This window comes from Theobroma umbraticum, unplaced genomic scaffold (genome assembly GCF_002168275.2).
Source record: "Theobroma umbraticum cultivar Fairchild unplaced genomic scaffold, ASM216827v3 scaffold_50.0, whole genome shotgun sequence".
NCBI lineage: Eukaryota > Viridiplantae > Streptophyta > Magnoliopsida > Malvales > Malvaceae > Theobroma > Theobroma umbraticum.
Genome location: NW_018397261.1, coordinates 1,855,335 through 1,872,142, shown reverse-complemented (window position 1 = coordinate 1,872,142; position 16,808 = coordinate 1,855,335). Strand labels below are relative to the sequence as shown.

Below are 16,808 nucleotides of genomic sequence, written 5' to 3'. Positions count from 1 at the left end.
TATCCCTTCAATCCATCAATAAACTCAATTGATGAAGTGTGGGTCATTATACTTCCCCATAATTAACTACGCCTAAAAGTGTTTTTTTTATTAGGTGATTCGGTTCATGATACATTTTTAATAAATAATTCCACTTAAATCAGATTTTAGTGATTATGTTAGTTTGGAATTAAACATATTCTTATAATTTAAATACTAAGGGTGTAATTAACCTTTTTTTCTGAAAAAGAATTTGTTTTAGTTTTAGAGGTGAATTATACAGTTGAATTGAACAAATAAATTTATAAATTGAATAATACTAATAAATAATCTTAATTGTTGCAAATCTATAAAGTTGAAAAACACTTCAATCAGAAAACAATTGATAATTATGTGATATCAATTTCTGATCGAGATAATTGGATTGGTTAGAAGATAATCTTAATAGAAAGGCCAGAGTTCAGAGTGCAAACAACTAGGTCTCTCGTCTGCCACTTTCTCCAGCATAAGGTCTACCTTGTTGGCTTCCAAGTAAGAAGAAAATGTGGGCAACAGAAATCCAGATGATACTTGTAGGTTGCTCCAACAGGTTTATATACTTCCTATCCAAAGGATTTCTTAAAAAATTCAGGATTGCACACCATATCTACATGCACATACATACATAAGGCTGCTTCCAAATTTATGCACTTCTGGTTCAGGATCTTGGAAGTGGCATCATCACTGAATTTACCAAAAAAAAGAAAAGAATATAGCACCATTACTATTAGATACTAGAATGTATCAAAAATGCCAAAAAAAAAAGGAAACAAAATTAATGGATTGCAGTCATCTGAACATGAAAGCCATTTTACAGAGTATATATTTCCCACAATAACATGACGGGCTAGTATTTTCTAACAACTATTCCCCTTGAGATTGCCAGGTAGACACTGAGAATTTAGAGATTTTAATCAGCCAGCAGGACTATAAAAGCCAATTAACAAATGTTTCGGATACATACCTTTCTTGGAAGTTTGTGTTGTGCAAGGTTACACAACATATAGGTGGGATGAGTTCAAGTGACAATCCAATACACCATAGGATAACATGCAGATGCTTCTTCACTGTAAGTCTGATCATTAAGGTGTTGGGCAATCCTTCAAATCCTTCATTTGAGGGCTGCCGCTTTTTCCTCCAGTATAGGCACTTCCAGGAACATTGACTAGAAGTTCATCATCAGTTATGTCCTCTATTATCTCTGAGGGTCCTTGATCCTGAAACCAATTAAGATGTTACCACTTTGTAAACCATAACCAAATTGTAAATACATAAAATCTAAACGTATGGAATTTCTGACTATAATCATAACCATATAACAAACTTCTATTTTTTATTTTTTTCTGGTTGGACCATCGTATGATATAGAAATGAACAGCTCTAAAAACAGTGTGCACTGTTCACCCTTGCTGTATACCTTTCTGCGAGAAGCATTCTTTTCTATATTCCCAACATTTCTTAGGTCACTCATGATGGCTTTAAGGTTTTTCTTTGCTTTGATCCTCATTGAGCTTCGTTCAGCACATTGTACTGCAGTAACATCGGCATGACAGGCCACGCAAAGAGTCCTCATATTCTCTAGCCTGCATTCACCTGCAGAAAATTTGTGTACTGTATGAGAAACGAAACCATGCTCAATTTAACAGCATAGTAATAGAACAGGAAAAATTACAACATCGTCAAGACAGGAAAGTCTTAGAAAGAGGATGTTTTTGAACGATAACATACCTCCCCCTCTGTAAACAGGAACGATGTGATCTGCATGCCACACATTACCCTCGGAAGGATCACTAACAAGCTTGTCAACCCTGCAGAACACAACCCAGGAAATTGGTTCCTAGAAAATAAATTAATCTGGAAAGCACCAATCAGTATGACTTATGTGGTCATGTGCCAACAAATTGCTCAATACTGGATGTCTAGCAGACTTCTTTGCATTAAAAACTCAAAACCATAATTGCATAATTTTCCATTACAGAGTATTCTGCAGTAATTAGGAAATAGCACCAGCAACTTATCCTGATTGACATACAAACTCTTCTGACTTGCAATCTTTGGTGCTACTTTTGCAATATACTCCCGCCGCCTCTCTGACGATAAAGGTTTTAAGTGCTTCACAAGTTGATGGCAGTCTAATTGGCAATTTGAGCAGATACCATGCTCAATTTGGAAAAGTTCCTGGAAATCTTGAGTTGTCAAACCAAGCATGCACCCAAAAAAAAAAAAAAAAACTGAAAGATGTAGAGGTCAAAAAATAAAGAAACATTATGCCCAGACCTGGCGGATGGATCTGTTGCTAGTTCTTAGGCGGTATTCTTCATAGCAGCCAAGATTACAGAAAAGATCCTCAAAATATTCAGGTGTCTTGGCACTTCTTCCCCTGAAGCCAAAGAAAGCCAGTGACATATGTGAAAAATGGTAAAGCAAAAGAAGACTAATTGGTTCTTACTTGCATGGTTTTTGGCAGAGTTTACAGAGAGGTTCATCAGTCAGGGTCCAACCTTGAGTGTACTCTCTCTCCTTTTTACCACAACTACCCCGTAGATGGACCTTTTTCCACACAGCATTTGGAGGTAATGAAATGCTTATCTCACACAAAGGTGTAGTGCGCCGCTTGCTTCCAGCTTTCAGCAGTCCCTGCAATGGAATTAAAAAGCAACACCTTAAATCATTCATAATGCATTATATTTCCAAGGACAGAATACATGCTCATTCAAACTTACCCCACGATCATGGTTTATGCTTTCCTTCAAGTACCATAATTCAACAGATAAAGGGAGTTGCAAAGGCTTTCCACTTAATTTTCTATGTTCAATGGGTCTTAGTTTATTCCAGTCGTTAATGAAGGCCCAAAGAGCATGCCTATAGGCTGGGTTGTCCTTGAAATACTTGGAAACTGTTTCTTTATTACCACTGGCAAGAGCATCTGCTGACTCAATTTCCTCTGGTCGGAAATTCTGAAAAAGAGGCCTTGGTCTCAAATCTGTCCCAGGGATGCAAGAATACAGGTGGATTCTTCCAGTATACTGGCTTACCTACACAGTACAAGTAGAATATTAATGATGGAAAAAACCATTAGATTGCTTATCGTAGTTCTTGGACTGTCACTAAAAGTAACCAGCTGATCACTTACATTTTCATTATTGTTAAGACCTCGATTCAACCCTTCGTTCAAGAGAAACGAGAAATTTTCAAGTGATATGTTTTATCTCTAGAAAGAGATGGGTTTTCCTAGAGCTCTAGGAATAATTTTGTGCAGGATTAATAAGGAAAAGGGAACAAAAGTCAAAGAGAGTTTAATGACTAAAAAGGTAATCATATGTATTCAATCTAGTTATCCACATGCAAGTGTATGTGTGTCTGCAAGAGTTGTGTTTGTTTGAACAAGTAAACCATACTCCTTCAAAACTATGCCATTTGTCACTCCTTTTGTCAATTAAAGCACATAAGAGACACAAGCTTTGGAATAAATTTTGTGGTCAAGGGCAAATATAATAGCGAATGCACTGGAAAATTCACATCTCGGGGAAAACAGCTCCACTAAAAACTCTATAATCCCAGAAGGATTTGATGCTTTTGAAAATACTTTATGGCATTATAAATGTCATTGACCTATTATAAACTATAGGAAGAAGATTCAGCTCAAGAAAAGGAGGTGATGTAACCAAGAAAGAGAGAGTAAAGTTCTGCTGCAGGAGGAATCAATCACTAATGTCAAGTCTTGGAGCTATGTATTTAAACAAGCAGCAGAAACCAAAGAGGAGTGTTCATTGACCATCAGTCAAATTTGAACCCAGCCTGAAATTGTACTAAACAGAAAACCCAACCACTCTCCATGTCTAATTATACATCACCTAAGCCGAAGATTAAAAAGGTTCCAATGTACAGTTTTCAGAAAACTAGGATTTACTAATATTTTATCTCTGCAAATCAGCAACTAATTTTTTGGTCCAGCTTGGCTTGGTTCCTTTCTTGACATCTTGAATAGGGCTGCTATTATAATCCTTCATACTATGATAAAACTATGAATTTTACAGCATACCTTCTAAAAGAATTTTTAATAAACAACTTGAAGCTCATGTCTAAATCTTGTATGGTCATAACTCATAAGGTTTAGCATTTGAAGTCTAGGATAAACTTTGTAATCCCATAGACTATATAATATTAACAGGAAACAAGTCCCCATATTGATCTAAACAATGATCTTAGGTTGGTCAGTTTACAGGTTTACCAAAACACCACTCAAAGGCAACAATTTGAAATACAGAGATTTGCTCTCCATTGCACAGGGAGACCAAACAAGTAGAAAGCGTTGCTTAATGCAAATAAAGTAGAATCTACAATCAGGTATACTTTTGTTTACCTCAAACCGCAGAGAATTGACTTGATTAGAACAACATTCATCTTCTAATAGTCGAATTGACACACCATCATCTGCTGTGATTGTTTGTCCCTGCATTGTTATGCTTCAACTTCAAATTAATTATTTTTAAGCCACAATCCAAAGAAAAGTGAAATTTTTGCTGTACTGGAAGCAAAATTTCCAATTAGTACCTTTGGCAAAGGATCACAATCTTTATTTATCTTATTCATTTCCAAAGGAGGAGCTATTTCACAAATTCCAATCTCAGCTGCAGAAGGATGCAATTCGTTTTTGTCTCCCATGCACACAAGATCTTTGTTTATTAGTAGATCAGGAACCATACCACCCTATTATAACAATAAAATCAGTATTAGTTAGTATATATAAAGAGGCAAATCGCTCAAAGTGAAAGAGAAACAAGAAAAATTAAGTCTCTTCATCAGGAAAATAGCAGAAGAACAAGATAAGAAAAGGGGAGAAAATTTTATCCCATAGGGCTAGGTAAGTGGGTAACTAGGTATCTTCGCATGTGCTTGGTTTGCGGAAGCTCAGATATGCAGGTTAACCATGCCAGTGGAGCTCCTTCTATTAAATAAAGTAGTAAAAAGAACTTATTAATTCTAATAATGTTAAAGCTATACATCATTATGAAGGTAGCTGTCATAATTTTGATTAATTCCAACAGATTCATCATTCATTTGAACAGTTGCATCAGTAGATGCTTCTGAAAGTTGCATATCCAGGAAGCATTCAGAATCTTGCATTTTCTCTAAATCCAGTGAGAGTTTGCCGGGTGCTGCTTTCCTCAAAATTTTACGTTTACAACTTCCATCAGGTGTTACTAGATAAGAAATGCCTTCAACCTACCAAACCAGAAGAATAGAGTTAAATCTTTTAGAAAAATTCTGAAACCATAAGATGCCCTGCTAGACAAAACAAACCATTGAAAAGAAGTCATATACTTTATCAAACATACACATGCATACACACATCATTGTCAGCATGGAAGGAAAAAACGATTTTTAAGCAAAATCTTCAGCTGGCAAAACAACATGCCAGTCAAGTGAAGTTTTAAAACAAATCTAGCTGTGGCAGAGACTGAAAGCCATACTAATAAATAACCATCAACAGCATAATATTAACAAAGAGCCTTTAGCTATTTAAGGCTAAAGTACTCTAGAGTGCAATCTATTACATACAACAATTCTCAACAACCACCACTATACATAAAGATGTGCAGAACAGGTAATTGCAGCAATAACAGAAAAAAGCCTTAAATAAATCACATAATCCCTAACATATCCTTTCAATTATCTGAATGTGGATAGCTATCTCTGAATCAGTAGAGACAACATAAAATGGTGCAACAAAACAATATTACATGGCTCCATCTTTCCCGTACTTCTCATTTTAAGAAAGAACTTAAATTCTGTGCCATCTATACCACTAAGAAATTAATTTTAAACACAATCTTTTAAAGAATAGTCCACATATTGGAAGTTGACACTTATTTTTAGGGGTAGCTGTGGGAGCAGAGAGAGAGTAGATACTTCTATCTCTTGCATCGCATCATATTTTCCATTTGTTGTAGATGAAACACGGTGCAGACTCTTGTTTAGACTTTGCCAATATGATTCATCCATGGTATCCTGTAGTATGAGAAAACTATAAATCACATCAAAGATTAATAACTATTGACAAATTTGAAGAAATCTTTGCCATAAAATATGCACACCTTTGCAAGGAAGATGTAAATGTTGACCGCACTTGTCTGCCCTCGTCTGTGAGCTCTATCCTCAGCCTTTAAAAGACATGGATGGATAGGGGAAGACAATTGATCAAATTTAACATGCATTATGTATGTATATATAGCACTCTGGGGAAGGTAGGTACTTTAGTGAAATAAGGATTAATACATGAGAAACCAATAAAAGAATGTAAGAGCTTTTCTATCTCTCACCCCCCCTTCCCCTCTTTCCTGAAGAGAGTGCACAGGAAATACAGATATAGAAATCCAATTACTGCAACCTTTATATTATTTAAATCTTTCATTATCACTGCCCCAGCATTGTTATTTTTGTTTCAGGGATGAAGGAGACCATAATCAAAGGTCAAAGAAGATTGTATGTTCTAGAATCTGGCTTTCTCTGTCTGTCTCTTTTTCTCGAATGAAATCACATTGGATGTAAGGATGCAGAAAAATGCAGCAAAAAGGATAAACTATTTTGCTTCTTTGACTGACACTTTAATCGAGTTACATTTTGATGAATATCTTCACTTTTGCTGTTCACTTAGCTGTGACTGTTATCCGATCCAATTAACTAGCAAGCAATGCCTACAGCATAACTGTTCTATAAAACATTTACTCTAATTTTTTTCCATATGCATATATGCTTTATGAATCTGTACTCTTCCTTCATTCATTAGAAAAATTAAAATGTAAACATTTCATTTTGCAGTCTTTAAAAAATAAAAAATAAAAAATAAATTGGAAAAGCAAAAACATTGGTCCAAAATGGAAAAAGCAGAGAGAATAACAAGCAAGTTAGTAATCCAAAATAGGACTAGAGAAGTCTGGAGCTCCAAAAGGCAATAATAAAAACAATATTGACAAAACAATCTTGTTAACATAAATTGTTGACTTACAAATTTGAAACTCAACCTCTAAATATTTAAATTAAACATTTGACTCCATTCTACACTTAAAATTCAGTGCACCCAATATTTCAATAAGACTAGAGCAACAAAACTGAGCAATTTTGATATGTATAAACCTGAAGCATCAACGATGGTGACTGAGGCAACTCCAAAAACACAACATTTTGTGCCGATGAAAAATCAAGTCCAACACCCCCCGCAGTTATACCAATTATTGCAATTTTGACCTGAAGTGAGGCTTGATAAGGTCAGTATAAATCCAGGTAAAAATAACTAGGCTGCAAATTTGGAAAATGGACTCTTTAGTAATGTCTGCAATACTGAAAAAAGATGTAGGGCACAGTTACATTCGACACGTTGATCTATGTTCATTTTTTGCCAGTACTTATAAGAATCGAAGGAGATACAGAACATGAAAATTGTTGTATGGATGAATTGGCAATTGACATAAACATCTCAGGTTACAAAATAAAATGTTAAATGAAAGGAGTCTTTCCACTATATCTAAATTCTGACATATAAACCTAAGTCAACAAAGAGATTGTCAATAAAAAGGGAGACATAACATCAGCGACAAAGAAAATCTTCTAGCACCATAAACACTTTGGGAATGTACAGATTTCAAGCTTCATGAGCTATGCAATAAGATCCTATCAAAGTGTTTAAAATTGGTCATTGTTGACAATATTGTCAAATGACCAACAGATCAATAAACAAAATCCAATAATATTTTTCAAACAAATAAAATGAATATAGAAACAAAGAAAAAGGTAATACAAACCCCATTGGATGATTGAAATGATAGTACGGCAGACTGTCGATCTTTTGGAAGCGTGGTTCCATCAATACGGACAAAACCAATCCCTTTCTCACATATGAATTCCTGAATAATTCAAAACAATTCCAATGGATAGTCACAAAATAAATTGATAGGCTTAAAAACCATTTATTTAGAGCTGATAAGGTGCCATCATGAGCATAGCATACCAACATTGTGGTATTCAAATTGGCTAGAGACTTAAAAAAAATTGAATAAGCAACAAAAAATCTTAATTGTTATGCATCACAAGATTTCATATACATGCCACCAAAAATAGTGGAATTAAATCTTGACAAAAGATAGCAATTCTTTTTTAATTATCTAAATTAGAAGGTGATGATTAATTTCATGTTAACAACCCTATCATTCTTGGTTTTTGTATATTGATGTGGTAGAGTTATAATCGATGACACAGAAGAAATGATGCACAAATTTCAGAGTGTAGTTAAAGGATCTAATCAAATCTTCTTTATTTTATCAGTCTTGCTAGTAATTCTTCCATAATCAAGGATGCATCGGCAATATTCTGTTAGATGTCATTACTTTAGTGAATGAAGGGCTTCTCATATTTGTCTACAGACATGAAAGGACTTTTTAACATGGAAATATTTACTCAATCTGACCTGTATTCCATCAAGAACTTTATGGTGATGGGCAAAAATTATCATCTTATGAGAACTGGAGTTTGGATCTAATTCTACCACAGCATCTGACTTCGCAATTAGTGGGTGAATGGAAAACCATTCACGAAATCCACGAAGCTTTGCAACACCAAGTTCTTGATAGGAGAGTTCCCTGGAATTGCAATAGCGTTCACCGTCTGGAAGCAACAAGAAGCAATATCCAACTCAAAAACTATACTCAGGCATTGCTGCCATCCTGTGAAATACTTATGGCAAAATTAAACATCTAGCAAAACAAGCAAAACTCCTGATATCAGTATTCAAAAGCAACCAAGTAACTGATTCAATGTGCATCCTGATCGTGAAAGTTTCTTCATATTGATTCGTTAATCAGAAAGAGTTCAAACTACAAGTTAGACAAAAATGTTTATCAACAATAGACATTTGTTTCTTCATAAACCTAACAATGTAGGAAAGGAAAAAGAGAGAAAATCACCAGAAAATCAAAGCAATTGAAGAAAATTCTCAAAACTGAGGTAAATCTTTAATACTCCTTCTCAAATATCTGCAAAACCTCCATAATCAAAAGCTAACTTAAATTTAAATAACATAGGTATTTATAGGCTACTTCCTAACCCAATACGCAGCAAGACTAATTAATAAATAACTTAACTTCCTAAAGAGAAATAGAATTTACAATTGAGCACGTGAAATATAAGATTAATAAAATAGATCCTACTCATTTACATTGCTTGGTCTTAAAGCATAAAAGGTCAAGAGTCCACATAGCTCTCAAGTTAAATTTAATCCGCATTAAAAATCTGTGGTCGCATTACAAACAAGAATACCTGACCTCAGTGAGAAAAATAGGAATAGAAGATTCATCCTAAGTGTAAAAGGACTATAAGGCATCTGTACTAGAACCACTGGCAAGAAACAGGAATAGAAGAAACAACAACCCTTCATCTATTAACAAGATTCTAGAGGCAAAAACAAAAAAGAATATGCCTGTGCTAGGTGTTTGATGATGATGCTGTGCCTGCAACCACAAATGATTTCTAATTCTTAGGTTTAAAGAGATAGATATGCTTTAATTCTATTACAACATACTAGTTGTAATGCACCTCAAAGACAACAGTTAATAGAAAAAAGGATCACAATAATTAATTATATGCCATCAACATGATGTATTCAGCAAACTTCAAAGGCGTAGGCAACATAATATGGACAAGGGATCATCTAGAAAGAATTTCTTCATCATTTATCCCAGCCACATGTGCTTCTCAAGACAAAAATTGAAAAAAGGGAAACTGTATACATTGCTCAAATGGTACAAATTACTGCCTAATCTTCCCCTAGAATTAAATAACTCTACTTTGGTCCATCCAAAAAAACTAAACAAAAACAATAATGATAATAACATTTCAGAAAGTGCCACTATCAGAAGTCGGCATAGAGAGATAGAAAACCAACATGAAGGATTGCCTTATGATATTGAATATCGCACACCTAAGATAGAGGCAAACCATCCATAAATTACCATGATTTTCTTCAAGGTTCTCTGAAGCAGTATCTTTGGAAGCATTCTTTTCAAAATCTTCACCATTGGCAAAACTGATAGCTGCCTTGGCTGAAGCTATATCTGATTTCTTCAACTGCAACCTTATAAGTTGCCGACGTTTGGGTGGTAACTGGCCTAGTACGTGCTCCTTCAGACGTCTTATCTGCAACAGGCCATCATCCATCTAAGGGTGAAATAACTTTTTAAGAAAAAGAGAAAATAATTACAAAAGACCACGCATTATTAATCTCTAATATGATGATTTAATTTGCCATTTGGATAGTGAAAGCAACAGTTACTGCTCTAACATCATTACAACCAAGCCTATAATATGTGTAATTGTGAAATAGGTAAGATATTCCTATAACTGCATTATGTTGTACAATGAAAACAAACTTTTAAATTTGGAACAGCAATTTGAACAAAATTTGTGTCTATGCTCATACTTAATGCAGACTTGCACCTCGGTGTTCCTTCACCCCAAGATAATAACTACCATACACAGTAAAAAAATAAAGAAGAGGGAACTCTACAGTATTCCTTTAATAAAAAGACTTAACTGATAAAAATGGTAATTTGAGACTAAATAAACTTCCAAATAAGAACAATCATTTAAAGATTGCCTTGAATGTACATGGCAATAAGGAATTCCATACTCAAATTCCAATGATTAGAATGTGTGAAGTGAGACTAACCTTTTATTAAACACATCACGGTTAAATCCCAACAGATTGCATGCTTGCTATAGCAAAAGAGATTATACTTAAACAATGAACAAACTGAACAAGAAATAGCCCAAATAAGAGCACAATGGTGAAGTTTAATCCACAAAGCCAACCCCATATGATGCAAAAGCAAAAACTGTTGAGTGATCAAATTGACAGATTTTACACTATTCTGTTTCTATTGCTTCCTACAATGGCTAAATAAAACGGTAAATGCTCAAAAAAGGCACATTGATTCAGCTTGTCCCCTCAATAATATCTTATAGTAGTAAAACAGAAAATTATGAGAACCAAGGGCACACCATAACCGTTTGGCTAAGTAACACATTCAACTCCTCCAAGCGAATGCCCTTTGAGAAATCCTGCAGGGACAGCTCCACCAAATGAGTTAGACTTTCATGCTAACAATCAGATCATAAAAAGAAGGGTGTTGTTTAATAAATAGAAATTAACGCTATAATATTTATTTTAAAGCTAACAATCAGACAACCAAACACAAACAATCATATAACAAACCAACAAAGCTTCTAGGACTGCACACAAAAACTGGCTGATGTTATGAACAAAAGGGTATAATGAAGCAAAAAGTATCACCAAATGCAATTGAGCTTTTCTGGAAATTGACTAAGCAACATTAACTTAAGCCCAAGCATAGTAAAAATTTGCAAGAAACCATATCGTGCTCATTCAAAGACTACTCTAATGTTACCTTAAAACCTTGAGAGCTCTGGCCAACGTTGACAGCACAGTAAGTTTCTGCAAACTTATACTTGTTCTCTCCCAACAAACCAGGCCTATACAATAGAAGCACCGTAAACCAATATTCTAACAAACCTAGAGAAAGGGTGGCACAACAAAAAAGTGTAAAGAAAGCTTACCATAACATATTTATCTGATGAAAGATGTCATATGGCCTATTAACCCCTAGGAAAGTATAGGAAGGAGGATATTAGAATGCATTATAAACTAATCAGAAATAAAAACAACAATAAGATAAGAAAGTTATCAAAGTTAGAAGCACAGCTGAAAATGATTATATATATATATATATATATATATATATGTATGTATGTATATCATGTCCATGCTAAATTTAATATTAAAAGGATGAGGATGGTGCTGTTTTGCTTCAAATTCCATGCTACAACCTTGACAAAGAAGGGGTTCCTGATAAGAGAACTATGCGCCTGACCTTCTCTGCCAAATCAAGAACTGTTTGCATCTGTTAATACAAGACACATGCCAATATTCAGTGTAGGGTTTTGAGCGATGAAACTACAATAAAAACTAACAATAGTACTCATAGTATTACAAGTTGCTTCAATCCTTCATGCCCTAGAGGGATTATTATCTGATATAGTCATATAGAATTACTCTGCTTTTTGTCTGGACAATCGAAAAAAAATTCAACTCATGCAAACTATGATTAAACAAAAGGGAGACATTTTATACCTCTCCTGATTCTGATGCCTTTTGTGAACATCGTAGATGGTGAGATTCATCAACTATTAAGAGAGCCCATTCTTGCTCAAGCATGCTTTTGCGCAAGTGTTTAAGCATTGTATAAGATATAACCACAACTCTTGGGCATTTCTTTAAATAGGCAGGATTATCCCGATGACCAAAAACTGTAGTCGTATAGAACATTAAAAAGTTCAGATGTTAATACAAAGATAAAACAGAGAAACTATGCTTCGATGATTTCTCAACATAAATATCAGTAACACAAATATTTTGAATCTCTAAGTAAAATTATCTTTTTGCTCGGTTCACCGGAAATTTAAAAACAATTGATATGTTACCAAATAAGAAGGGCCAACACTAACACATGCTGCCTGAGGTTAATAAATTATAAAAAGAGATGGATATCATATCAACCCTTTTGCAACCATGACAACAAGCTATTTTCCATTGTCTGAGGAGAGGTATATGCATATTGCACCACCATGGTCTACTTAGGACCATCCTCAAAATGCTTAGTAATAGTGAAGTCCTTTTTCATGGCTACCAATCAACCATGTTCTTTGGTCTTCCTCTTCCTCTTTCAACATGGTTATCCTCCATTAACTCACACCTCCTCAAAGAAGCATTTTTTGGTCTTCTTCTTACATGTCCAAACCACCTTCACATGTTTCTCTTTCACAGAATGGAAGGGAAAAGAAAAATAAATAGTAACAGACTTTTCTTCATTTTTTAACAATGAGCAATCTCTACCTACTTCTATTAGAAGTAAAATTCTAGGTCAAAATTTTCCTTAATTGATAATTTCAAACAAAAGTATGATAGCAATTGAGCTATAGCTCACAGAAATTAAAAGGGGTCTTAAGCTTTGATTTGGTGGGATGATTTTGATGAGGCCAAATGTGGGAGTTGTGCTAAATTTTGAACAAGGTTCCTAAGGCAGTAATGTTCACACTTCACAATGCTGCAGTAATGTACAATTGACAGCAACCTTTTCTTGGTCCAAAAAATGGGCTTTGTTTGAGTCTTTATGAGGTTTTTTTCTTTTATAGATAATATTGTGCTGTCCGAGTAACCTATTTTCAATATTTTGCCTTGTTAGAGTTGAATCTTGGAGAACTTACATAAGCTCAAGGGCCATGCTACATAGAGCTTGTTGAGGTTAACTTCAGGGGAAAATGATAATATATATAATATAATGAAAATCTTAAGCTTTTTAATATTGACCTAAATTACAGAACATAAGAAAAAAGGTCAATGAGTGAATTCCACATCCTTTTTGTCATGGAAATTGGCTGAGCATGTGGAGTCCAACCAAATATTTATTGGGTTATTAAATTTCCTAAACTTATGCCTTTTAAGGCTATTCCCTATCTTAAACTATGAACACCAATAATTAACAATGAAACATAAACTCTCAAAACAACTCTTATGACTGGAATAAAGATCGATCAAAGCTTCCTTTAGTAAATGGTGATCTCCTATCATTGGCCTTCCTCACTCCTACCCAAACCCTCAGACAACCAACCCCAAAAAATAAACCAAAAAGAAAGAGGATGGAATGAAAGTCATATTTACCAAGATGTATATCAGATGGTAAACAAAAGGGTAGCCATCGCTCCAACTCTTCTGCCCATGAATAACGCAAAACAGCAGGGCAAACAACGAGAATACAACCTTCATTCATGAAACAACCAGCAATAGCAATAGCCTGAACACAAATCAGGTGCATAAAGAAATTTCATTTTCATGTCATCTTGGAAGAAAAGTTCAAAATCTGTGAGGAGAAACAATCTTTCGACTATAAACAGTAAAAAGAATTGTACATTCTCAAATTTATAAATATTGTCATTGCACTTAAAAGAAAATATTTCATAGTAGTTATAGAACATATTGGTAGTGTAAACTGCACGAAATAAGTACATTGATAATTCTTATGATACTATCTGCAGTGCAGTGCTGTTGTTATAGTTTTTTTTTTTTTATTGGGGTGGGGGGTGGCACATTTTCATCCATGCGCTGTTAGGTATTAAAGGATCCACTCTGCCTTTTCTTAGATTTCAGTATAATACAACAAAGTAGCAGCATCAATTGTAGTAGCACAAAGAAGCTGGAAAAAAATTTCAGGCATAGAGGGCAGCCATGAGGCCATGGTCATAATTCATGCCAAGCAATTAAAAGAACATCATGGTTATACAATTACCTGGAGTGTTTTCCCAAGCCCCATTTCATCTGCAATGAGACACCGACCACCCCTTCGCAAACCAAATCTGATACCATCAAGTTGAAAAGGCAGAAGCCTGTCCAATAGTGTTCTTGGTAGCTTTCCAATTAATTCATGAACATCCTCCTCAGATAAATGTTCTGGCCTACATGGTATCCATTGTCCAGTAATAGAGCAACGTGAAAACGTTTCAATAACTCTGAGAGTTAGATGAGGTATCTCCTTGATTTCAATATCCTTTGATTCCCGTAAACATGATAAAACAGAACCGTAATCCCTGAGCTTATAAACACATGCCTTTTCACCTCCACTGTTTTGGGTGTAATGTGATGGCATAACCTAACCAAAACGAAACAAAACAAATCTAATCGAACTTCCAATGCACAATACAGTCAGGTTCTCTCAAATAATTTTTTTTCATGTATTTCAACCACAACAAAGGGATAGTAAATCGGATCGTGCTAAAAGTATCCATTTCAGTGAAAATTAATCAACAATAAAGCAAACCCTTAAAAACTTGAGCTTGATTGATTCTTTAAGAATTAATTTATATAATTTCAAGAAAATGGGAAAAAAAAAAAGAAAGAAAACTTTAGAATTTAATTGATATAAGTAAGCAAAGCTTTAAATTCAAGTCTTGACTAGCAAATTCAAAACAAAAAAAAAACCCAAATTAGAAACCAAAACGCCAACTCACGTCGGATAAAATATCCCTCAATCTTCGCAAGCACTCGTCACCTCCCTGGTAGAGACAACCCTGCAGCGTCCCCGGGGTAACCGAGAAGGAGTCAGGGGAGCAAATTTCGAGCCTGACCTGGAACTTTTTACACAATTTGGTATTCGAAACTGGGGCCAAATTCGAATCCTGAGGTCGTTTTGGGATATGGGCATTGTCGTTGGCGAGTTTAGGGCACTTGGTGAGCCTCCAATAATGATCATGGTTTTGTTGATAGTGAATGTTAACGATGGAGGTGGAGGATTCAATTAGGGCTTTTCGCTTTGCGATTGCAGCTAATCGGTTTGCTTCTGCTTGTTTTCTTTGTTCTTCTGTGAGCTCCATTAATGGGGGTTTTATGCTTTTTTTTTGGGGGGGGTTTGGGTTTGAAAGTGAAGTGTTCAGATTTTGAAGTCGGGTGCAAAAGGCGGGGAAAGTTTTTTGTTGTCTGAGTTTCTACCACGTGGCCTGTGCAACTGACATATAACGTTTCTGTGTTTTTTTTTTTGTTGATTTAAGGTTTGGAACCAAAACCCAATTCATGTCAGGGCTTGGGCTTCTCTGTATGTGTTAAATTTGAAGTTCTTAGATGAAAAATAAAGTTAGCCAGATTCATGGTTTTTTTATTATCAAAATAATAAAAAAATATTTATATTATGAAGAGATAGATACTTAAACTTATGTAAAATTAAATCAGTTTTTACTTTTCATATTTTTTTATACAATATATATATATTAATAATTAATCGAATTGTTACATTTCATGCACATAGATTATGTATGCCAAATTTCAAGTCAATTAAAATATGTAATAATTGTCTGTTAAATCCAACAATAAAATTATAATTGTAAAATTTATACTGATAAAGACATTCTAAATTAATGTAATTTGGATATCAATTTAATTTAAAATTTTAGATGCATGATGGATATGAATAGATTGTTAAATTCAATAATTAATTTCTTAAAATTTTAATTATACGTGGAGTTATAAAAAAATGGAAAATCTTCGATTAATTTTATAACTCTATTCCTTCTCTTATATTACTATTTCACAATATGTTTAATTGAATAAAAATACACTACATTGTAGTTAGTAGGAAAATGAGTTATGGTTGGGCTTGGTTCCAACTTTCAATACAAAAAGATAAGGGATATGAGCTTTTTGCTATGGCATTTCATTACTTTTATCAAATACAAGTCTTATGCAAAAGAGTATACAATTTATGGCATTACATTGTTGATTGGTGAGTATTGGGAGATGGCACCAGTTGCACCATAGGCCTTTGTCATGTGACTTGAGAAGAAAGAAAATTGGGTTTAGGAATTTTGCTCTTCTTGGTTCCCTTAGGCAATAAAGAAAAGAGAGGTAACTCTTGGGTTTGATGGTGAGCCTTTAGGTTTCAAAACACTTGCAATTTCTTATCTTAGTTATAATCGAAATATCTTGTCATCTCTACCCATGTATCCAGGCTTTGTGCCGAACCACATAAATCCCAATGTTCTTGCTATTTGTTTCTTGTTGAGCATATTATATCTTATTGTGCATTGGGTTATTTTTTTTACCAAATTTACTTGAACTTGCTGAAGTCGATTGGTCCTACATACTAGTATCAAAGCTATTGGTTCGGTTGTCATAT

At 34.5% G+C, this 16,808-nt stretch overlaps 1 protein-coding gene across 1 annotated transcript; it reads right to left on the bottom strand.

Annotated features, from left to right (window-relative positions):
- Positions 1–288: 288 nt before the first annotated feature.
- LOC110418715 (SNF2 domain-containing protein / helicase domain-containing protein / HNH endonuclease domain-containing protein) lies at positions 289–15,572 on the bottom strand. Its single transcript, XM_021431516.1, has 25 exons — positions 15,151–15,572; positions 14,433–14,792; positions 13,808–13,940; positions 12,221–12,396; positions 11,917–11,990; positions 11,647–11,682; positions 11,478–11,562; positions 11,071–11,130; positions 10,023–10,206; positions 8,483–8,679; positions 7,821–7,922; positions 7,156–7,266; positions 6,117–6,182; positions 5,932–6,030; positions 5,023–5,244; positions 4,573–4,728; positions 4,382–4,471; positions 2,742–3,053; positions 2,468–2,655; positions 2,296–2,398; positions 2,051–2,196; positions 1,747–1,826; positions 1,436–1,611; positions 983–1,235; positions 289–702 (listed from the first exon to the last, which is right to left on the bottom strand). Exons 1-24 carry the CDS (start codon positions 15,511–15,513, stop codon positions 1,101–1,103), a joined length of 3,654 nt encoding a protein of 1,217 aa, XP_021287191.1. The 5' UTR covers positions 15,514–15,572; the 3' UTR covers positions 289–702; positions 983–1,100.
- Between the last annotated feature and the right edge of the window lie 1,236 nt (positions 15,573–16,808).